This window comes from Fragaria vesca, linkage group LG5 (assembly GCF_000184155.1).
Source record: "Fragaria vesca subsp. vesca linkage group LG5, FraVesHawaii_1.0, whole genome shotgun sequence".
Taxonomy (NCBI): Eukaryota; Viridiplantae; Streptophyta; class Magnoliopsida; order Rosales; family Rosaceae; genus Fragaria; species Fragaria vesca.
The window spans coordinates 24,960,283-24,984,584 of record NC_020495.1 but is presented as its reverse complement, the minus strand read 5'-3'; the positions used below and the strand labels follow the sequence as shown (position 1 = coordinate 24,984,584).

The 24,302-nt window shown below is 39.4% G+C and overlaps 3 protein-coding genes across 3 annotated transcripts; 1 reads left to right on the top strand and 2 right to left on the bottom strand.

The window, feature by feature from the left end:
- Positions 1-7,066: 7,066 nt before the first annotated feature.
- On the bottom strand, positions 7,067-12,197 carry LOC101302458 (probable beta-D-xylosidase 2-like). The gene is made up of 6 exons (XM_004300415.1): positions 11,778-12,197; positions 10,481-10,765; positions 9,313-9,482; positions 8,763-9,208; positions 8,205-8,618; positions 7,067-8,117 (listed from the first exon to the last, which is right to left on the bottom strand). The coding sequence occupies exons 1-6, from the start codon at positions 12,195-12,197 to the stop codon at positions 7,480-7,482; spliced, it is 2,373 nt and encodes a 790-aa protein (XP_004300463.1). The 3' UTR covers positions 7,067-7,479.
- A 1,621-nt stretch (positions 12,198-13,818) lies between these two features.
- LOC101306147 (pentatricopeptide repeat-containing protein At3g62470, mitochondrial-like) lies at positions 13,819-16,053 on the bottom strand. Its single transcript, XM_004301759.1, has one exon. The coding sequence runs from the start codon at positions 16,051-16,053 to the stop codon at positions 14,113-14,115; it is 1,941 nt and encodes a 646-aa protein (XP_004301807.1). The 3' UTR covers positions 13,819-14,112.
- An 805-nt stretch (positions 16,054-16,858) lies between these two features.
- Positions 16,859-24,285, top strand: LOC101302167 (DNA mismatch repair protein MSH6-like). The gene is given in 21 exon segments (XM_004300414.1): positions 16,859-17,625; positions 18,035-18,122; positions 18,374-18,476; positions 18,562-18,615; positions 18,731-18,805; positions 19,040-19,108; positions 19,190-19,273; positions 19,480-19,674; positions 19,760-20,262; positions 20,347-20,520; positions 20,579-20,743; positions 20,865-21,043; positions 21,170-21,372; positions 21,468-21,569; positions 21,665-21,827; positions 21,923-22,212; positions 22,306-22,443; positions 22,927-23,006; positions 23,101-23,200; positions 23,356-23,485; positions 23,874-24,285. Coding segments are annotated over 21 exon segments (3,876 nt in total). The 5' UTR covers positions 16,859-16,895; the 3' UTR covers positions 24,125-24,285.
- Positions 24,286-24,302: the final 17 nt, after the last annotated feature.

The following is a 24,302-nucleotide window of genomic DNA, read 5'->3' as shown; positions in this document are numbered from 1 at the left end:
TTGTAAGCCACAAGAATCATGGAGCCTGCTGCCTCTCTTTTTCTTTTCTTTTTCTTCTTTTTTCGGGTTTGGAATTTAGAAGGGAAGCCTTTGCTTTGGGTTGCAATTATATGTATTGCAATTGACAAATCAATATTCGATCGTCACACTCACACAGTACCAGTGTATTGTATTGACAAATCGCAAAAATGAAATATTGAGGCAATGAATGAACGCACATGAATATGGATAGATTGCCAGATGGGTTTGTCTTAAAAGTCTCTCCATCTTTCCCTGTCCGCTGCCCCCCTCTCTCTCACTCATTCATTTTTTTGTAAACGAATCAATTCCGTTTGCTGCCACCATGCACGCCACATGCCAAGGCTGCCCGACTCAAGCTCTTCCGATCAGTCAGGTCAACTAACCAATACGAACGATGATCAAACCGTATCTCGTTGCGTAACATATATACGTACGTAGTTTCAAGAAACATCAAGCATGTTTTCGTATCCAAAGGTTTCAAGTGTTCCAAATAATATCCAGATCAGCAGCTAGCTAGGTCTTGGTGGAGCTGGACAGTGAAGAATGCCTTTGGCTTCTAGGATGCCCTGGCCAGCCTAGGAGTAGTTGGCTTCCTTAATTAAGCTTAGGTTATATATATTTGGGAAACATTAATGTCGTTGTATTTATGCGACTGTGTCTAGTCATTGTATTATATGTTGTGTTGTGTTGTGCTTTGCAGGATCAATGATTTAATTGTTGCACATGTTTCGTTCCCCCTCCTAAACTTAATTGGATCATAATTAAACAAACAATCAAGTTGTTTTGAATTTATATCCCATAAGTATTAGATTTCATAATAATAATAATAATTCTTCCTGCTGCTCCCAGCTTTCTGCACCAATAGATGCAATATCATCTAACTACCCCATTATATATCCCGTCGGAGAACACATACAAATGTCATTTACACATGCAGTTGCCCTAATAAAATTAGGGTTCCGTAGCAAAATGTTAGATAAAAGAGAGAGTGATCGGAACAGTATGGGGTGAAATACTATACATACAATTGCATGTGTTCATTTGCATGTAGTACGTGATCGATGGATATATGCAGATAGAGATAGATCGATCGAGGAGAGAGAGAGGCCCTACGTACAATAATATACTGAAGCTCTCTCTCGATCATACATAAATATAAGGTTGTTATTGTTGTTCTTGTTCCCATGGGTTTGGGACCGTTTGAACTTTGGACTGATCGATATGCAGCTCAGCTATAGCGCTACAGATATCATGCATAATGTATGCAATTAGTGTCCGCATATATGCATGTTTCTATATGTCCATCTCTCCTATACCCCCACAAATTATGGAGACTGCAACAGCAACAGCAACAACAACAACAACATACTCCAGGCCAGCTAAGAATTCCAGGTTGTAATGACCAAGACTTTTGCTAGTGACCCTGCTGCTGCTTCCTTATTATTTTGAATTCTTGCATCCCCGACGGCCCAATTTCTAGGTAGATATATAATTGTGATCGCCACCAATAATCAATATATATCCAATGGTAATCGATCGATCTAGCTAGGCCAGTTAGATGGCAGTGGCAGCTGCAAATGACATATGTACGTTGTGAGGTGACAACGTTAACGTCGTGTCCCTCGATCAATTATTTGTATTATTATTAGTTCTGAATTAAGTTAGTTATATTCTGAGTTTGTTACAAACAACCAACAAATTAGATCTTAACTTGTAGGTTATAGTATACGACGAGTCTATGTACGTTAAACTTGAAAGAGCTAGCTAGATCGATCGAGTCATTATCAGGCCTTGTTGGATCGTTCGACTTTTTTCTCACAATCACTCGAATAATGCATGTATTTCAATTCATATGATTACAAGAGATCGAGCTCGAGGTCCTTAAGTTAAAACTTAATAGGAGATCGATGGCACTAAATTAAAACATGTGTTACGAATTTGAGCATTATTATTTCTTAGGTGGCTCCTCCATGTCCTTTTGTGCTACATCTATATATATGTCCACACTACTCATAGTAGAATTCAATCCAATTATTTGTACCTTTGTCTGTCTTTCTCGCTCTCATCTATCTATAACCTTGGGAGGAAACAGATATCAGAGAGCAGAGAGATCCCCGGCCTATAAATAGTACCAACCAATTCAGCTCGATAGCTAGCTAGCTAGCTTCTTCTACACATGTAAGGATCGATGTATGGCGGGTGATAAGGTAGAGTGTCCCCTGAGGCTAGCGTCGTACGTATATATGATTCTTGTTTGCATGCATGAAAGTTGTCGAGCAAAGTAACCGAGTACGGTTGATGATGGAACGGAAGAAAAGACATGGAATATATTGGACGTAGACGACTAATTACAAGGTATATGTACGAGTATCATATCGATCTAAATAAGCACATGCGGTATTGATGGAGCTGTGTCTCTATATCTATGTAAACAAAACAACCTGCAGGACCGGAGCGGGGAGTCATGATGCATGTTTGCGGAAGTTAGCTAGCTAAGCTCCATACATATATATCTTGGATTCCCTAGCTACCTAAGCCTGCATGCGTACGTTGCATGTCAAGACAATAACCATAAGTACGTACGTACTCATGATCGTTAAAAAAAAAAAAGGACAAATATATATATACGAAACCCTAGCTAGTTAGGAACGGATCATTTCTTGGCATGGTTTTATATATGTACGTACTATTTGCATTATGCATGTGTAATTGGGTGCATTATGAATCGCAAGAGAGTAGCTACTTATATCTTCAATAATATTCCCTAGTGCTAGATGAAATAAACCAGGTTATAACCTATATCTAGATTAAGATGGAATTCCGGCCACTTTCATATTTTCTTCATCGAATTCTAAATCCGAATAAAAGCTAGGGTGAAATTGATCAAATATATGAAGGAGTCTCGGTCATTTTTTAGGTGGGCATCAGTGTCAGGTGTGGCTAGAATATAACTAACAAGCAGCTGCAACTTTACTTAAAAAAATTAGAAATAAGGGAGGAGAGAATCATCAGCCTATATATGTCATGAGACTCAGTATGCATGCATCATGCAAGGGAGAGGTAGGGGTTGATCATCATCATCGATCTGGATCGATCTCCTTTGATTAATCTCAGAATTGGAAAGGTGAATGTTTGTATATTATAAACGGGGATTAGTTAATTAAGTAACATTTAGAGATGGGATAGAGGCTTAATTAGCTAAGCTCGATCCGGCCTCCTCCTCCTCCTCCCCATTCTCAAGGACATACATGTTTGTGTCCAAGGGGGCAATATGTGACGTGAACTCCTAAATATTCTCTCACTAATCGTTCTTAATTATTCTTATCATCACAAAGCTAGCTAGCTCTCCTCGATCTCGACTTTAGTCTTTAGATAAGGTATCGGTTCTGATCTCTCTTGTTCATAATATATGCATTTTGATGTTTGCACTTTGCTCGTTTTGACGGCATTAAGATTTAAGTAATGCGCAAGCTGCTATTAGTTTATGATCGATCTGGGTTTGATTCATTCAAAATTCATATATAGGCCAATGCGATGCGATGCGAGAGTCTTCTTCCCCAAGCAGCTGTAACTCTGCAAGTGTGTTTGTGCAGAAAGCTCAGCTCAGAGGGGCGCACGTGTCGATCAAATTCCATGTGCTCCGGCCATGTGCGACGACGTGCATCCAATTCGATTGAATTCATCCATCCTCTGCTGGAACTTGATTACTTAATTAGTAGTAGCATTTTCATGGATGAAATGAAATGGCCAACAACGCCAGCCTATTTGGGGTTGGTTTTGAATCTTAGACGTTGCTTTATACATATTTTGCTCCAGAAAAAGAAAAAGAAAAGTAGGAAATAATTTGTCATCTTAATCCTGTAAAGTGTAAACCCATGTTCCATAACAACAACCCAAAAATATTTGAATTGTCACAAGCTTACACACACTTGAAACAACAGCTAGTAGTTGACAAGTTTCTCATATTGACAGAAGTATTTTAATCAATCAAGCACAAGTAGCCAGAGACATATATGTTTATTTTTCAAAACTCCATTCATGAATCAAACCATTCAACCAGATAGATCCCTCAACAATGTGAGGCATGCCTGCCAAGAATATATATACTTAATTGCATGCTCAAATTCAAATTTAGCTTGAATTGCAAGTAGGACATATATACTTAATTTATTTATACTGCAAATAATTTCAAATGACTGACTATAAGCACTGATTGATTGTTTGTACACTTGCTTAGCTAGTTCAATAAGCCAGATTTAGTTTGTTTTTAGAATGTGAAAACACTACTTAATTTGTTAAACCTGCGCACTTAGACCGTAACCCAAAGATAATACCAGTCAACCAAACCATTGGTTCCATTTTTCCAAGAGAAACATATGCATGGTTTTTTTTTTTTTGATACATCAACATATATATTACATATGCATGGTTGTGCTTGTTCCTTTACATCAAGATGTATTATATATTTTTGCTTAACAAGGCCTTACCGATGTAGTAAGTAGTAACTATGGTAAGAAAGAAAAAAAAAAAAAACATTATTTTGATTTAATCTAAGTACCTCTAGACCTCAAATTGGTGTGTACGTAAGCGTTTTTTTTGTTTCGAGTCTAGTCATTTGTAATGTGCGTATTTGTGGACAAATTTTTAGATTGTTTTTTTATTTTCTTAAAATGTATGTAGTTGTGTCTTTAGAAAATGAATGTCATAGGTGATCTTCAGAGCTCTTGACTTGAGTGAGAATGTTCGTTGTATGATATTTTCAATCAATGTAATTTCACGCATTATTTTCGATAGTTTAAATCATGTTATCTGAATTGTCATATTGTTGCTATAATCAATTTTGAGAGCCACAAAGGTTTATATGTATATTGTATAAGTTAATTAGCATGAGTAAAGAAATTGAGAAGTGCATGAGAGGTACCTTTTCATTTACAATTAAGTGACGGCAAAATGATGATACCTAACGATCAAACTCAAGTTTGTAGTCAGGTTGGCAAAGTCATACGCACAAATATATTGACAATTAATCCATTTGTCTAAGTGATCGACATCTTTGATTCGTTAGTTTGACACCATGGAATGACTTGGAAGAAAAGTCAACTAAACGTATCATGTGGCAAAGTAATTATGAGCATGTTTTTCTGTTAATTTATATTATTATACTCTCTTTGGGGTCGATCGGCCGGGGACAGCAAGCAAAAGAGCAACAAGATTTAAGTTCAAGTTACATCCGTCCATCTTTGAATCTGATCCAAACGTAGTAAAGATGAAAGCTAGCTTCTTCTTTTTTTCTTTTTTCTTTTTTTTTTTTTTTTTTTGGGTCTGGAGATGAAAGCTAGCTTGTAAAAGCTAATTAGGCTTACTCCAATAATTGGGAATAAACATACATGTGCAAAAGCAAAACGTACACTGCGTGTGTGTGTGTGTATGATCGGAAATGGAATAATATATTAGCAGCTTTATTTCCTGATGATATGTAAACTTAGTTAATTTGCTAGTCATGAGATGGATCCACTACGTACGTAGTACGTACGTTCTCATTGGAATTTCTTTTGCCTTTGCAAAAGTCAGTTCATGTCTAAGTCGAGTTGTTCTTTCCAGATCGATAAATTAACTCGATCATATATTCTCTAAACTGGCACGTGATCGATGAATTAGCTAGACAAAGTATTATGAAATTCCTCATAAGATAGAAACGTTGATTTGATGCGCATGCACCTAGCTAATAAACTTACGAGTATATTTGTTTTGGAAGTGACATTTTGGAAAGCGGCACGACGTAGTCTCGTCTCAAAAACATTCTCGATCCCATTGTGAGGACATGGATGATTTAGTCATAATCTTAGTTTCCTGATGAGTTATATTTTAGTTCTGGTTCTATACGGCTAATTATTATTCAGGTTTAGTGGTTTTTTTTTTTGGATCAAAAAATCATATGATTCAATAATAGCAAGCAGTTCAAAAATGACGCACCCCGGAGGGGTCGTCAGAAAACATCGTGGTAATTTGTTGTTTGTTGTTTGCACAGTGGTAATTTGTTATGCATTATGAGTTTATTCGTATAGAACGTCTTCTGTTTATGTATGTAACTATGTAAACGGTAAGAAACTTGTTTATAGAGAAATTAATGAAGTATAACAAAATTAAGGAGCGAGGCTGTTGCGGACAATAACACAATAAAGTACAGTATCATCGTGACAAATGAACCAAAGAAATTGTACATATATATTTGTATCCATGTTCCGGTGTTGTTGTCGATATATATTTGTATCCATGTTCCGGTGTTGTTGTCGATGTTTTGTCGTACTTCGCTAGCTAGCGTTGTGGATAACATAGATGCCCGATCTGGTTCCGGTTTTTGAATCAATGATGGTATAGAAATGTGAAAGTGAGAACCATATATATACGGCCATACCCAATACCACACTGCTGCATGCTGCTATCATTTATCTGCGCTAGCTTCTATGTCTGTTTTTGTACGTGATGCACATCATGATATATAATGGATCAGCTAGCTGCTAGCGGGTACATCGATGATCATCATGTAGCTAGCTTTGGCCTTTCTTATTTGGATCACACATGCCCAGTTTTTGGAGATATCACCAAAATAGAACAAAGCTTGCCTTAATCATTTGAATCTATCTCTTCACCGATCTGTGTTTCTCCTGCGTCAACCCTTAAATCATATCCCATACGGCCACACACCTCATGTAACAATCGAGAAAGAAAACGTGAAAACTGACAAGCAAGCTAGGTAGCCGGAGCTAGCTAACACATTTATATGCATGTTAATTACTGTTCTGTGTTTATCTCCATGCATGGATCTGTCAAATTAGATCGATGATGAACCTCATACCATCGATCACAAGCAACTTCCTCGCTCGTGTTGCTGCCTGCCTGCCTGTGTAATGATTTATTATGCATGCTAGGGTACTCTCCGACGATGAAGGATAAGGTGATGTCAAGTTGTTGAACGGCGAGTTTGTACCTTAAAATGGTAGTGACAAAGGTGATCGACGATTGAAACACTTGATGCATGCATGTTGGAGCCATAGGCTGAAATAAGATGTATAGAATCGGAAAATCCAGCGTCTCCTAGTTAGCTAGCTAGCTTTCAATGTACTGCACTGGCTTTCCCTGAACTCACACATTTCTAGCTTTCAACCACATCTATTGGTTGGATTTAATAAATTTCCAAACCACGTACATTTGCATCAGTGTGTAACCAATGTCCAATACAACTTGTTGATGTTGGATCACCAACAAAAGCAAAATAATGAAGAGCTTCTACAATGACATCCAGAGACATGTCCTACGTACCTTAATTTGCAATCCGAGACTTGGACGGATCTTGCAATTTTCTTCCCTATATGTCTTCACTTTTGACTCCCTTATTCAAGTTGACGATTGTTTCACTCTTATATTACTGTGAATTCTTCCTTGAAGAATGTATCTAAATCAGGATTTGATGATTGAAGCGGCTTGGATGGAGAAAGAGTGGACGATATGATCACCAATGTGAAGGTCGTGACGTCCCATTGGAATTCTTCGAATCCCAGACCTGTCCACCACACTAAGGTGCTTGCACACATGAATGTTGAATCGGACTCGCCGTTGAGTCCTGGCCGGAACATATACTTTCTCAAAGGCAACCAATTGTTTGTGTGGCACCCAGTGTCCGGCAGCGGCCGGAGGACTAGAGTACACTAGCAAAGTGTGAGACCCGTCTCTGTTCCCAACATTTCTCACATCCACATCAACAACTAGTGAAAGCTTGCTACATTTTGCATGTGTCACGCGAATTGCCTTCCCGTCAGCTGCGAATGGCCTAGTACCGGTGCCATTACCGGCACTGGTACTAGTCTCAGTATGATGACCATCAAGAGGGACTGCAACTACGGTGGGTGCGCTCGCTACGGTTTGCACAAATTTAGTGTACCCCAATCCATGTCCAAATGGGTACACAATTGGCCCTTTGTAGAATCTGTAGGTTCTTCCAGGGTACCCTTTTGATGGCCTTGACCTCATCCCCATGTCTGTCATTTCCAGATTTCTAAGATACTCCTCCGGGTACCATGTCATAGGCAGCTTTCCTCCTGCAATCAAATCAAACCTAAATGAATACTTGATTGAAATTCGAAACACCAAATTAAGCCAATAACAGATGTATGACAATGCTTAACCTGGATTTGATATTCCAAACACAATATCAGCAATGGCTTGTCCACCAGCTTGTCCTGGGTATCCGGCCCATACAATGCCAGCGATATGTGGGTCATTCTTGGCAAAAGTAACATCAACTGGGCCGCCAGACATCAAGACCAAAATGGTTGGGCCTTTGGAAGATGCAGCAACTTTAGAGATGAGCTCTTGTTGTCGTCCAGGTAAAAGTAGGCCGACTCGGTCTCTGAACTCTGCTTCGATGGACTGGTCGAGGCCCATTACTAAAATGGTCGCATCGGCTTGGCGAGCTGCATCAATGGCTGCACCAAACAATGTGTCTTCTTTGCAAGCTACATTGCTGCAGCCCTGCTGGTGAACTGTCCTGCTGTATTTTCCTATTCCTTGTAGGGGTGTGGTGTAACCACAAGCGACACCTAGTAGCAGTAGGAGTGATTAGCAGTTAGATATCAAGGCAAACGCTAGATGCAACACAAGTGTTTACTAAATAATGCAATATGACACAATACTTAAAAGAGTGGAAAGATCTTGCCATTTGTGTGCAAAAATTGATTACTTACCGGCATAGTTACCGATCATAGTAACAGTAACATCAGAGTTGGGACCAATGACTGCTACAGTGCGGTGGCGGCGGGTGGATAAAGGCAGGGAGGTGCCATGGTTCTTGAGAAGAACAATGCCTTGGGTGGCAGCGTCAAGAGCGAGTTGCTGGTGAGCAGGGCTGCAGACATCCCTCGGACCCAAATTAGCATAAGGGTGAGCGGATCCATCAAACATGCCCAGTCTCATTTGGACTGTGAGTGTATTAGCCAATGCAAGATCAATATGATCAACCTCACTCAACAAACCCTTCTTCACTGCATCTTCAGTGTGCAACCCCAGGAATGGGCCACAGTCCAAATCCAAACCTGCTTTGAGGGCAACAGCAGCTGCTTCCTCTGGTGTTGATGTGTAGTGTTGGTTATCATAGAAAACCCCCACTGAATCGCAATCAGAGACAATGTAGCTGCAGTTTAGCATATTAGCATTAGTAAAACAGTAGAAGCATGAAACTCATATGATCATAGCATTATGAGAAAGGACACGATTTAATTAGTACTAGTTACGTACCCATCAAGCCCCCATTGTGCACGTACAGTTTTTTTGAGGAGATTAGGGTCTGCACAGGTTGGGACACCATTGACCTGATTGTAAGAGCACATAACACTGGCCACCTTTCCTTCTTTGACGCACATTCTGAAAGGAACATCGAATGTGTCCTCCATGTCCTGCTTGCTAACCTGCCAATTATCCATTTCCGAGTTAATACCTTAAGCTCAACACTACTGTCATCACCACTTGACAGCAGTATATGCGGCACAGCCACACGGATGAGAGCTTATTAGCATACATACTGGCATTATTGTCAAGACTGTTAATGTACCGGCTAGCGAAAGTTATGTGGTCATTGGAAACATCTTTGTTGAATAGATCAAGTATGATCTAGGAAGTAGATCATTTTCCTCATTTTTCAGATTACAATGTGAAGAAGGTATGTGACATTCTGAAGCCTCCTGTATGACACCCTAACAATTCTACCTTATTTCAGCGTGGAACCATGGATACAATGAAAATCATGACAGTCCATACAATGTATTAGATGTTATAGTACAAAATACATAGCATATATGTTGCAACCTATATGCCTGTTGATCTAGTTGGTTCTTCAGTCAAAAGAGAAATGAATTGTTCTTGTAACTGGTTTGCTTTTCCTTTTTGGATGAGATAAAGGTACTAAAATCCACAAACAGCAACTGTTTAGGCAAGGCTAGAAAGAAGAAATTCAAGTTGAAGAAGAGGCCAAAGAGAAAAGTATAAAAGTAACATGTACTCCAGAAATTAAAGAAGAAAAAAAGAGTATTTGGGGCTAACTGGATAATAAAAATTAGGGAAAGAAAAAGTGTTTCTTGGCAAAAGATCTAAAGTATTATGGGCGGTTGGAGAGAACTAAGCAAGACACTTATTATCAGTTTTCAAAATAAATAAAGCATCATGTATCCACTTGCAGATTTACTCTGATTTCAACAATATATAAAATGTCATTTATACAGTCTGAATATGAGGAGTCTCATGGCATTGCCATAAATTTCCAAGAGTAGCTCAACAACCTACCACACATTAACACATATATATAACTGCTACCATTACCAGCAAATATGATATAGATTAAACAGACTGTCACAGATATGTAAAAAACATGAATATGATTAAGCAATGATGTTGCAGAATAAGTACTAACCCTAGCGTTGAAGTGAAATCGATCAACTCCATGCCAATTATCAAGGTCATAAGCCGTGAAGTGTTTACAGCAAGCGGCCACCTTCAACTGGTGCCCTCCGCCGGCATTTCCCTGTAGACCCCTGACGTAGCTGGCAGCATACGCCCCGACCACCACCGGATCTTCACCGGGAGTTTCCTGTCCACGGCCCCATCTCGGGTCTCTGAGTACGTTCACATTTGGACTCCAATACGTGAGCCCGCCCATACCTCCATTATACATTGCTCTTGCTTCGTCTGACACAGCCTGCACAACATTTACTATTTCTTTAAGATCAGCAGCATTTAAATTTTCATATTCAAAAACTTCATGCTTGACGCATCTGTGATCTATGATGATCTATCCAATCCAAATTGAGAAACCAGGCAGCAGGTAATTGAGTAGCAGTGCTGCCACTTGCAACTTGAAAGTGAATTATCAATCATCTACAGCTTGCAGCTTACAGCTTACAGAGAAAAGCATAAAAGCACTGCAGTACAACTTAATGTGAATGTAAATACCTTTAGTGCCCACTTGTTTTATTAACATCCAATTCATTTATCTGAATGAAAATTATTTTCAGACCTCTTTAAATGATGGAAAATTGGAAATTTAGTGTGAAATCAAAGGAAAAAAAACTTAATATTTCTGACCAGTATATAAAGGATAAGAAGTTCCAATTCAGAACACATTACGTGTGAAAGAGTTTCATCAAGTGTTTTGTTTATGATGCCAATTCTGAGAAATGATTACAGATCGAACACAATACGTGTAAAAGAGTTTCATCAAGTGTTTAAGAGTATAGCGACATTTAAGAGAGATGATCACGACGTACGTATGAGAGAAATGATCGATCAGCTGCTTGTAAGGTAATTGACCACCACAATCTTATATGTAAGGTAATAATTGACCAATCTTATAATGAGTGACATCCTGTGTTAATATAAAGATGTTATTTGGTCTGTAACTATTAAGAAATGGCAGCACTATCCAACAGTAAACATATAACATGCACTAAACTGACAAAGCCATGCCTCTGCATGACTCCAATAGGCTCTCATTTGCAGAAGAATATGTATAAAATGTGCCATTCTCTATAAATATCTTGATTTGGTACTAACTATTATTCCAAATTCCATTCAAACAAAAATAAAAAGAACAGAATCAAAGTAATCACAAGGTTACCTTTAAGGATATTATAAATTACTTCTAATCAGAAATGAGCCACCAGAATCAATGGATAATAATGGTTGATAGATCTGAGTAAGTAGCAGTGTACCTGTCCGATGGCTTCCCAAAGAGAAGCATTGAAGGAAGCAGCGGTGGTGATGACCTGAGGGAAGCTGGTAGCTCCCGGAAACTCCCCGCCAAACTTGGTTCCGGGGCCAACATTGGAGACCCCATGAAGTGCCTCCGACCACCACTCGTAGTCTTTGATCCCAAGGCGTGGCACGGCCTTGGCACTGTTCACTAGCAGCTTCACCTTCTCTTGCAGCGTCAGCCTGCCGATCAGGTCCCTCACTCTCACATGTATCGGCAACTTTACGCGGCAAAACGGCAAGTCCTTGGTGCTTGCGTCGTTGGGGTTGCAAGCGAATGACGACGACGTCGGAGACTGGCCGGCTGCTTTGCTGCTAGTTGTTTGCAAAAGGATGAAGAGGAAAAGGGAGAGTGAGGCCATGGTGGTGGTGGAAGCCATTTCAAAATGGCTAAAGGGTGTTGAGAGGGGTGCCTATGCTAATGTAGTACACTGGTATATATAGTAGCATAGACAGAGACATATGTGAAGGTGAAATATTAAGTTAAATGTGTACCGGTAATATGGATGATGTAAGATGACTAGAGGAGAGGGAAACTGCCATGTTTTGATGATTAGGGTACGAATTGGGTGATGGATCATGAATGATCATCATGTCTCTTAACTGCTCAAACCAAGTTGAAGTAACCAACCAGCTAGCTAGCACTCCCACACTGTAACTTGCAAATAACCAAAAATGAAGCAGAAAAGAGACAAGGGTGGGTTTAGGTAGGGTCATGGCAGAGGTTCATTGCTTCAAAAAGATGATTGGCATTGGTCCCTGGGTGGTCCACTTTCCTACATAATAGATATGGCGGGTCTCACAGTGAGGAAATCATTAGGCTTCAGGATCGGATTATCCAAAATCATTGCTTCTATCTTAAGAGATCTTATATCAAATTTATACTTTGTTACCAGACTACCTTACCTTACTTGTAACACAAGCAGATGGACATGGGCATTTTCATTACATACGATCATCCCTATTGGAAATGGGAAGCATGTCATGGTGCAGGTGGCTTCACTTGGAAGAAAGGTTACACAGGTTACAGATTCATAAGTAACTTCCATGGACAATGGAGGTCTCTATATGTGAATGCATTGCTTTCCTATCACAATTCACAAGCCAAAGCAATGGATTGAATACAAATGCTAGAGACAGGAATCCTATCTGGGTGAGCATTGTATATGAAAATCTATATGATGGGTAGGTATCTAGGAATCATACTATATTATAGTGCATGTTGGTCCATCAATGTGTTGTTGGGTCATGGGAAAATAAAACGAGACAAGTTGTGAGAGCGTGCTTTTATTTGGAACATGCATCTTGTGTATATGGAATATAGCTCTCTTGGGAATGCCCATCACTTCTGTGGAGCAGCCTGGTTTGTCCGCCTCCATTTTCTCATTAAAACATTTCCCATCTTCATTATTCTCTACCTTACTAGTTTTATCCACACAATACAAACATTTTAAAATAGATGCAAAGCAGTCATGTTACATCAATATTATCAATTCCAGATAACATAAGAATGTGGCCAACTTGTTTTGCAATTGGCATCCTTGGCTCAAACATGTGTTATTACTAACTTAGTAAGTCAGTAAGACTAGATATTGTTTCACTTTCACCCCTAGATCACAGAAGCTTCCTTTCCTCTACTACTAAAAGAGGTTGGATGCACTTCTTCTGTGCATTAGTTTGGATTACAAGGACAAAGGGACACCATCCTAAAGCAAAGTCTCTACATTTGCAAAGTTTATAAGGAGCACTACAGTTTGCTAAGATTTCGGCCAAAAATTTACTCTAGCACTATATATCTTGCAGCAGATGAGAAACGAGACACATGGTATAGATGATATAACAAGACATAAATGTTGTTACCTAACTACAATATGGGATGCTCTGTTTGATCACTATCAATAAAATCTTGTAGCAGATGAGAAATCAGCAACAACAAGAATAAGCAAACTGTGTTCATGGTATAGCTGAAATAACAGTACACAAAATGTTGTCACCTAACTAGAATATGGGATGCTCTGTTCATCACCAACAATATTATCTGATTACAACAAAGGGAGGGGAGGTAACAGTATAATACAAGGAATTTTATGACATATTCAAGCTATAACTTCAAAAAAAAAAGCAATTCAATTCACACCAACAAAAACGAAGGTCAAGTACACCTAAGTTAACTCAGTAAAGTACATGTAAAAGAATTTTGTCAGGAGTCTCAGGACTGCATACCAGTGTTTTGGTAACCCTAGGGAAATCTTCATGTTCTGCTCGGCCCTTGATTATCCTGATGCCTCTGCCATATTAAGACCTAGTATCATGGATGGAACCATGGGAAGTAAAATAGATTCCTTGATCGCTTGTTTCATCAGGATCTCTTCCTTTTAAGTTTTTCTTCGTCATCTCAGCCCACCTAGCAAAGACATTGGAGAGTTCAAACTTACCAGCGAGCTTCATCTTTCGAGCCATTTCCACAAGTATGTCAGGTTTCCCAGCTCTGGAGAAGTCGGCAGCAAACTTGTTGAAGTCTAGCTGAGGAATTTTCATTCCTTTCTCTATCATTTCCTCTAGAAATTTGCAGGCCTCCCCCGTTCTTCCTTGGCATATAAGACCTCCAATGAGAACAGTATATGCGTTATCATCCGGACAACACCCCTTCTCAATCATCTCCTCCCATACTGCACGACCCATATCATAATTTCTTGTCTGAAAATAAGACTTCATTATCATGACATAGGTGTGTATTGATGGCTCAACACCATTTTGAATCATCTTCTTGTATATCCTGACCGCATCATCCGGCATTCTCTGCCTCGTCATCAATTTGATCAAGGCATTGTAGGTCACCCCATCAGGAGTGCAACCATCTTCCTTCATCGCTTTCAACAATCCATGAACTATATCCATCTTGTTCTGATTTCCAAACCCTGTGATTAAGTTTGTGTAAACCACAACACTTGGCTGGCACCCAGATTCACGCATTTCATCAAAAAAGCGGATTGCTTCTTTCATCTGTTTCTGCTTACAGAAGTTCTGAATCAGAATACTATAGCTTCTAACATTAGGTGATGGACCCTTGGCTTTCATGATCTCATACAACTTGATAGCATCAGACCTCTTGTGACTCCTCAACAAACCTCCAAGCATAATATTATGTGTAACAACATCAGGTTCAAACCCCTTATCAATCATTTCGTTCCACACCCTCCCGGCCTCCAGCAAATTCTTCACCCTGCACCACCCGTCAAGCAGCACTGCATAAGTTTGTAAATTTGGGGTAAACTCCCCTTTCAACCTGTCAAAAAGAACCTGCATTTCTTTCCCTAGCTTTGCCCTTCCGAGAGAATCAAGCAAACAATTTACAGTATTGACACCATATTTGAAATTGTAATACTTCATAAGCTCAAAGATGCCAACAGCTTTCTTCCTCTCTTTGGCAGCGGCAAAAGCTTTAATAGCAATCACAAAAGTTTCCATAGTCAACAGTCCTTTGACTCCCATTTCTTCGAGCAGCGACACCATAGTCTCAAACTGTCTAGTCTTCCCTAAAATACTCATCATAAAATTATAAGTCCTGGAATCATGTTGGAAACCTGGCTTCTCCCCAGCCCAACAGAAAAACCGAAATGCAGGTTTTCTAGCATGGTGGAAGCGTTTCAAGACATCCACGACTAAATCATGAGATAATTCAACACCGCATTCATCAAGAACCGCCTCCATATTCCTATCTAATGCGAACAACTCGTCAATCACCTTACACACCCTATCAACCTCCTCCGGGTCAGCACTTGAACTAACAACACTAACCTCCTCATTTTCACCACCTCCATCCTCCTCCTCCTCCTCCTCATCACCATGGGTGACACTAGAAAACCCCCTATGAAAATTAACCTTATTTGCTAGTAAATGACCACATGGTTTAGTTGAAATTGAGAAAGCCGAGATAACTGAAGAAGATGAAGCTAGCATTTGTTCTTGTAAAGTAAAGAGTGAAGTGGGGTGTGGCAAAAGAAACGGAATTTGACCATGAGAACGATGGAGACTACAATCAAGAGCAGAATTAAGCAAACCAGGCAGGGGCAGAGAGCCACCAGTAGCACTGAATCCTTGCTGTCCTCCTCCTCCTGGTAGTCTTCGTCCTTCACAGGCACCGCGTATCTCGGCGGCGGAGCTGCGGTGTAGGTTGACATCTGATTCAGAGAGTATGCTTCTTCTTCTGCTCCTGCTTCTTACAAACACTGACATTATTCAGCACCCATCAACTGAATCCGAGACTGAAAGAGACTCAGCAACAGAGTCACGAGTAACCATGGTTAGGCATATTGGGCCCGGGGCATGGTCCAAACTTAGTGGGCCAGGCTGGGATTTTGCAGGATTGATTTCAGTATAGTTTTATTTTCCTACTTATGGATCTCGTTTGGTTTGCGGAATGTAACCATAAAAAAAGAAAATTGTTGTTTTATGCGTTTGAGAAAATACAAAGGAAAATGGTTTATTCCAAAATTAACAGGAATCACTTTCCTATCTCTTTTTCTTGCATTTATTACTTAAAATATATTATTTTATCATTTTAATCAATAACTTTCCGAATGATTTTTCTTGTGTTATCAAACATCGAAACAGAAAATCATCGGGAAATTTTATTTCCCTTTTTTTTCCCTTCCCGTAGGAAAGACAACAGAATTACTTTTCTTTTCACGAACCTTTATTTACAGATACGTTTCCGACGCGTTTCTTGCCCTTCCGAGAACAAATTCTAAACTTATATGGTACCTTGTACACAATAATATGGCTGAAAATGTCTATATATGACCAAAAACACGTTGAATATGGTCGGATACGTATCCGTAAATAAATTGGATACCCGGGAATAATAATAATTTTGATCCTAATGCTTATGAGAATTAACAAAGGCAGGGGAGAGTGGAAACCGAAGCGATGGAGAGAGAGAAAGAGAGCTAGGGCCGTCACCATTTTCCCGGGCATAATTTCCCGCCATATCAAGCAAGCATCCCTCTTTTATTTCAACACTCGTTTCTTCATTATACATAGAGTTAAAGTTAGGGTTTACGTTAGGTTAGAGAGCAATGTCGTCACGCCGTCGGAGCAACGGCGCGTCCCCATTGATCAACCCGCAGCGCCAGATCACTTCCTTCTTCGCCAAAGCCACTTCTTCTCCATCTCCATCTCCATCTCCAATCCCTAAATCTAACTCCAGCCCTTCTCCTTCGCCTTCGCCTCTGGAATCGAAGCCCAGTCCGACGAAATGTTACGGCGAAGAGGTCGTCGGGAAGAGGATCAAGGTGCTCTGGCCGGCTGATAGGGCCTGGTACAAAGGCTGTGTCAAGTCCTTCAATAAGGAGAAGACTAGTCACTTGATTCAGTACGACGATGGTGACGAAGAAGAATTGAATTTGTCTCTGGAGAAATTCGAGTTGCTTCAAGACACTGTTACGAACTTGAAGCGCTTGCGCCGAGGTCCTTTGCCGACGACTCCCGACGCCCCGGTGGCGGTGGCGGAGGAGGAGGACAAGGACGAGAGTCATGAAGATGATGATTCCGGCGATGAGGATTGGGGAAAGAGTGCGGAGAAGGAAGTGGTTGAGGAGGAGGAAGACGAGACTATGGAATTGGAGGATGAGGAAGATAGTGACGAGGGAGTGCCCAAGTCCAAAGGAAAGCGCGGCGGCGGCTCCGGTAAGCGAAAGTTGAGCGGCGGAGGGAACTTGGGGTCTGCTAAGAAGACCAAGAGTGGTGGAGATGTAGTTACTAATGGCCTCAAGGCTAATTTGACTGAGCCTACTACTGAGGCTGAGAGTAAGACTTTGCCGTCTAAGTTGTAGTTTTGTTTTCCAGTGTTTTGCTGTTCAAATTGCTACAATGGTTCCTTTTTAAATTCTGTGTATTTTGATGATTATGTGTCTTTTTGAGATGACATTACTATAAAATCATCAATAAAACTAACTTTCTTTGCCAGATTTTGGAAAATGTTACTGCAACTAGTTATTCCATTCCACAATCAGAACCAAATTTTCAAGATTGTACCAATTTCAACTATGCTGATTGTGTAGTTCATGACGGTCAAATTTTGTCTCTATTTATTTAGATATACCTTTCTTAGTCACAGTTACTACACCTTGAATTCGTCACCTCAACTTAGAGTCAATGATGATTATGCATATGGTAATGACAGCTTTATAACTTAGGTTTATGTTTGATGCTGTAGGCACAAAGGCTGTTAACGGTATCAAAATTGGTGATGCCTCAGAACGATTTAGCATGCGTGAAGCTGAGAAGTTCCGTTTCCTTGGGGAGTAAGTTTTTACACTCATTCATTATGCATTCCTAGGCCTTGCCCATTTATGCCTGTTCCAATTCTTTATCCCTTTGTTATTGACAACATGAGTCACGGTATTTGTTGTCTCCCTGAGATCATAATAAATGGAATATTTTCACATTAGCATATGCCAAATCTGAATTTATTATCTTATTTGGAGGTATTTAGCAAATGCTTATGTTGATTCCAAGCTTAGAACATGTACTTAATTGCTTTGTCTGGACACAGAAAACGCCGGGATGCCAAAAAGAGATGTCCTGGGGATCCAAATTATGATCCACGAACTCTGTATCTACCTCCTGATTTCTTAAAGAGTCTATCAGGTGGCCAGGTAATTACTTTCCGCTTATGTGGTCTAAAGACTTTTGGGGGACTTTTTCATCAGGAGCAATATTAATCTAGTGATACATATTCAGAGGCAATGGTGGGAGTTTAAGTCAAAGCACATGGACAAAGTTCTCTTTTTCAAGGTATGATTGCCCTTTATGGTAGCCAAGTAGTGGTATATTGTGGCACACAATTTCTCAGGGTAACTGCTCTAGTCAAATGATGAAAATCTACCTTCTTTTTTGTGTGTGTGTGCAGATGGGCAAGTTTTATGAACTTTTCGAAATGGATGCACATATAGGAGCTAAAGAACTTGATCTTCAATATATGAAGGTAATTGATCTTGAAACTTTATCTTGATGCTGAACTATTGTGTCATTTGTGTGTATGGGATATTGTGTGTTCAATGTTAAGACTGATTCATTATCAGGCAAAAGAAAGTCCATTGTAAGATACAAACTTTTCTCTTCTGAATATTCTGAGATTTTTATCAGCATTGTTTTGGATACCATACAGATAATTAGTTGTTTGTTTCCCAAGTAGTGATTTGACGTTGGCTAATATTAGGGCGAACAACCCCATTGTGGATTTCCAGAGAAGAACTTTTCAATGAATGTGGAGAAACTGGCTAGAAAGGTCAGCTTTATTCTTGTTGTAATATCTTGAGGCATTTTTATAACTTTGTGATAGTTTAACATTTTCACTTGTGGATAGCAGGGTTACCGAGTTCTTGTCATAGAGCAGACAGAAACACCTGAACAGATGGAGGTTCGTCGCAAAGAGGGTGGCTCTAAAGATAAGGTATTCTCCATTTACATAAATCACCGAAGTTCGCAGTGAAGCAAATCTTATCCATTAAACGCTTATGTATTTCTTCTCCTCTCTGGACAGCTACCTGTTTCTGGTTACCTATTTTTCAGAATTCTTTACAAGCACTATCTAATTTCATTTTCATCTTGAAGCTATTCATGAAAAACCGGTCTAAACTTTTGAATTTTGCTTTGCAGGTTGTGAAACGTGAAGTATGTGCAGTAGTTACAAAAGGAACACTAACTGAGGGAGAGATGCTGTCCGCAAACCCTGATGCTTCTTATCTAATGGCAGTGACTGAAACCTCTCAAAATTTAGTAAACCAAAATGCCGAGCGTGTTTTTGGAGTTTGTGTGGTTGATGTTGCTACCAGCAGGGTTATTCTTGGACAGGTAGGACCGTATTATGTCACATCTTCTCTCTGTGTTTTCAAGTTTATGTATGGTTCTGTTTCTGACTATTGTTATCCTGTGCCAGTTTCCAGATGATTTAGAGTGCAGTGCTTTGTCTTGTCTATTGTCTGAATTGAGGCCTGTGGAACTAGTAAAACCTGCAGAACTGCTTAGTCCTGAGGCAGAAAAAGTACTGCTGAGGCATACAAGAAATCCACTAGTGAACGAGTTAGTTCCACTTTTGGAATTCTGGGATGCTGAGAAAACTGTTTGTGAAGTGAAAAGTACCTATAGCCGTGCAGATGATTCTCAAATGGAAGAAGATGGCTTCAGCTGCTTGCCAGATGTGTTGTCTGAGCTGATTGGAGCCAGGGAGAATGGCATCTGTGCACTTTCAGCTCTTGGAGGTGCTCTTTTCTACTTAAAGCAGGCTTTCCTGGAAGAGACATTGCTTAGGTTTGCAAAATTTGAGTTACTTCCAAGTTCTGGTTTTGGCGGTATCATATCAAAACCATACATGGTTCTCGATGCTGCTGCTCTAGAGAACCTTGAGATTTTTGAGAACAGCAGAAATGGAGACTCTTCAGGGTAAAATTTTTGTGTCGTACTAAAAATTTTCTTGTTTTCTTTCATTGCAATCTGAATTCAAAAGTAATGTATTTCTCTCTGAAGGACAATGTATGCACAATTGAATCACTGTGTGACCGCTTTTGGGAAGAGATTACTTAAGACATGGCTTGCGAGACCTCTGTATCATGTAGAGTCAATTAAGGAACGCCAGGATGCCGTCTCAAGTTTACGGGTAAATGCCATAGACTATTTTTTTTTTTTTTTTTCCGTATTTCCTTTTTCCTTGGTGCTGAAATTTTACAAAATTTTGCTGGTGCTCTAGCTTCTCATTCTTGTTACGGTATCCAGATGCCATGCCTCCTTTTGGGCTTCGTTGTCATATGATTTCTAAGCTAGCTTCTTTGTAGGGAATCAACCTTCCTCATGCACTTGATTTTCGAAAATCAATGGCTAAGATTCCAGACATGGAGCGTTTGCTTGCACGGGTCTTTGCTAGCAGGTAACGCTGGAAACAGCCAGTTGGCTTTAATATCAAATTGCAACTATAGTAATTTATGCTTGTTGATACCATACTGATGGTTCAGAATAATGTTTTCTAAATCGAATCTGATGGAATGCAGTAAAGCTAGAGGAAGGAATGCTAACAAAGTGGTTTTATACGAGGACGCTGCCAAAAAACAGCTCCAGGAGTTTATTTCAGCTTTACGCGGTTGTGACCTAATGGCAACAGCAATTTGCTCTCTTGGTGCCAACTTGGAAAATGTTGAATCTCAACAACTTCATCATTTGCTGACACCTGGTATTATTTGCTTTTTATGTCTGTATTTGTTGATTTGTATAATTTCAATAGTTTTGCAGTGGTATAAGCATGTACATTATTCATTGTTTTCAAAAATCTTGTTATCTCATTTTTTATTTTGTGCAGGTAAAGGTCTTTCTAATGTCAACTCAGTTCTAAAACACTTCAAGGATGGCTTTGATTGGGTAGAAGCCAATAGTTCAGGTCGTATAATACCTCGTGAAGGAGTCGATAATGAATATGATTCTGCATGTGGAAAAGTGAAAGAGATCGAGTCTCATTTCATGATGTACCTTAAGGAACAGAGAAAATTACTCGGAGATAAATCTGTAAGAATGTCTAAGAGACGGTTTGGTAATATTTGGAGCTTCTAAGTTCAATTTCAACAAATTGCGGTAACTTATATTTCTGTTGGATTGTACAGATCACTTACGTTACAATTGGAAAAGACACATACCTATTGGAAGTTCCAGAAAGTTTGGGTGGGAGTGTACCTCAGGATTATGAATTACGTTCATCCAAAAAGGTAACAAAAAACTTGTAGATGGTGAATAAAACAGATTAGATAGTTGTTATTTGTTAGATAACCAGTCTTTCTTCTTTTTCTTCCTTAAAATACAGGGTTTCTTTAGGTATTGGACACCAAATATTAAGAAGTCATTGACAGAGCTCTCACAAGCTGAATCCGAAAGGGAGTCCTCACTTAAAAACATTTTGCAGAGGTTAATTGGACAATTCTGTGAGCATCATATAAAGTGGAGACAATTGGTCTCTGTGACTGCTGGTATGCTATCATTGCCTTGCAGTCAACAATTCCACTAAATTATTTGGTGTTAATCTTTCGTCCATGGCTGATGTTGACCTTACATGTTTTTGTAGAACTGGATGTTTTAATCAGCCTAGCAATTGCAAGTGATTATTATGAGGGACCCACCTGTCGGCCTGTTATCATGAGTTCATCAGATACAGAAGAAGTACCCCTCTTCTCTGCAAAGAGTTTGGGACATCCTGTTATTAGAAGTGATTCTTTAGGAAAAGGTACATTTGTCCCCAACAACATTACTCTTGGAGGTACTGGTCATGCAAGCTTTATCCTTCTCACTGGCCCTAACATGGGTGGGAAGTCAACTCTGCTTCGCCAAGTTTGCTTGGCTGTGATTTTAGCCCAGGTAAGTTGGTAGTCTTCAATTGTGATCTGATTTATACTTGTTGGTAGTTTTTGTATCTACTTTGTAGTCATTTCTTTGCTTTTTGTTTGTCAGTTAGGAGCAGATGTGCCTGCTGAGAGCTTTGAGCTATCTCCTGTTGATCGGATCTTTGTTCGGATGGGTGCCAAAGATCATATCATGGTAGGCCAAAGTACATTTCTTACGGAGCTTTCAGAAACTGCAACAATGCTGGTGAGATTCCCTTTATTTTTATAATAACTGAGCACATAATAGCTTGATTTGTAATGTACTGTACTGATTTATCAGGAACAAGACAAGAGCATTCATACAAATTGAATCATTTGAACACATATGATTGATACTTGTCATGTCATTTGGAGATGTATTTTATTTTGGTCAAAGTTTGGAGAAATGTGATTGATGAATCTCATGAATACAAATGAAAGATTACTGAGGATTGATTTTTTTACCTTATCCACATATTATCTTGATCATGATGCACTCTATGAGGAAGCTCATAACGCCATCTGTTTCATCATTACTCAAATATATGAAGTTCTTACATTCTTTTTTTAAGCTTATACATGTCTCATTTGTGTATCAGTTCCCAGGGTCCTGAAGTGTGTGTATAATCTTGATGAACTAAAAGTTTAGAACATGTGTTTTTGTTTTAGTATTTTATAGTTTGAACTTGCATTTCAATTTTCTATGCAGTCATCTGCTACTCGTAACTCATTGGTAGCACTAGATGAACTTGGACGTGGGACGTCAACTTCAGATGGACAAGCCATTGCGTAAGTGTCCATCATAGTATCAACCAAATATTTTATGTATACTTTTGGCTTTGACGAAATCAGATATTGAGACTTATTCTCTCTAAATTGTCAGGGAATCAGTTCTTGAACATTTTGTCCACAAGGTTCACTGTCGAGGAATGTTTTCTACACACTATCACAGACTAGCCGTTGATTATCAAAATAATTCTCAGGTAAGATCATTTTCTTCTGTCGCTAAGTTATTATTGTGACATTGTTCTTGATTAGATCATGTATTGGATTGATACATCCACTAGGGTTCATGTTTTTGTAATTTCTTATCTGCATCTGTGTCTTTAAATATTGCCTTCTGTTTTTATCCAAATAGGTTTCGCTCTGCCATATGGCATGCCGAGTTGGAAATGGAGATGAAGGTGTGGAAGAAGTGACATTTCTTTACAGGTTGACTCGCGGTGCTTGTCCTAAAAGCTATGGTGTCAACGTCGCCCGGTTAGCTGGTAAGAATCTTTGCTTTTTTGCATTCCTCGTAAGAATTATTTACACAAGTCGGTGCAATTAGTAGTGAAGATATAAATATTGGTTTTCCTCTGATCTAGAATAGCATAAATGATCTAGATCTGAGGTAATTTCACGGTCTCATCTGCAGTATTCCTCCATGTATGGAGTGTTTTTCCGAGCTAGTATAGTTTTAGTTTATGGACAATTTAGCATGTAGGAGAGGATATGATATGTGCATGATTGGGAAATATGAGTATCAAACATAGTCGCAAACTATAAACGCCTTGCTGAACTGAACCTGTGAATTGTACTCAATCTTTAATTATTAGTCAATTCAGTAATTGTTTCGTTTGAAATAGCTCTAGTTCTTACTATCTTTTGCTTCAGGACTTCCTATTTCTGTACTTCAAAAAGCTGCCGCTAAGTCCAGGGAATTCGAAGCTGCATATGGTAAACACTTGGAGCAATCTGAAGATAGCTTTCCCTTTCAAAGTCCAGCAGACAAGATTGTTGAGTGCTTCATAAAGTTCACCAACACTGTGGCAAAGTTGACTAGTCATGAATCTACTGAGGGCATTGACATTGACTCCCTGACTGAAGTTTGGCATGATGCAAGATTGCTTGAGCAACAAAGTTGAGATAGTGCACTTTTTGTACTTTCCAAGTTTCAGGTAATTAAATTTTGGCACTCCAAGAGGATACTGTCAACTTCCTTCACTACTTGGTAGCAATTTGCTAATTCTCTTACCAACTCGTGTTGGAGTGCAAGTTCAGTCATTTTTGATAGAATGTCCAACTGGAAGAAACAATGCAGAT

What these genes read in the sequence shown, in the direction of transcription:
- LOC101306147 (XM_004301759.1), bottom strand. Translation starts at nt 16,053, where the DNA reads ATGTCAGTGTTTGTAAGAAGCAGGAGCAGAAGAAGAAGCATACTCTCT.
- LOC101302458 (XM_004300415.1), bottom strand. Translation starts at nt 12,197, where the DNA reads ATGGCTTCCACCACCACCATGGCCTCACTCTCCCTTTTCCTCTTCATC. An exon ending in TTTGGGAAGCCATCGGACAG is followed by an intron (nt 10,766 to 11,777) that starts GTACACTGCTAC and finishes AATGTTGTGCAG; the next exon opens with GCTGTGTCAGACGAAGCAAG. An exon ending in TATGATCGGTAACTATGCCG is followed by an intron (nt 8,619 to 8,762) that starts GTAAGTAATCAA and finishes TACTGCTACTAG; the next exon opens with GTGTCGCTTGTGGTTACACC.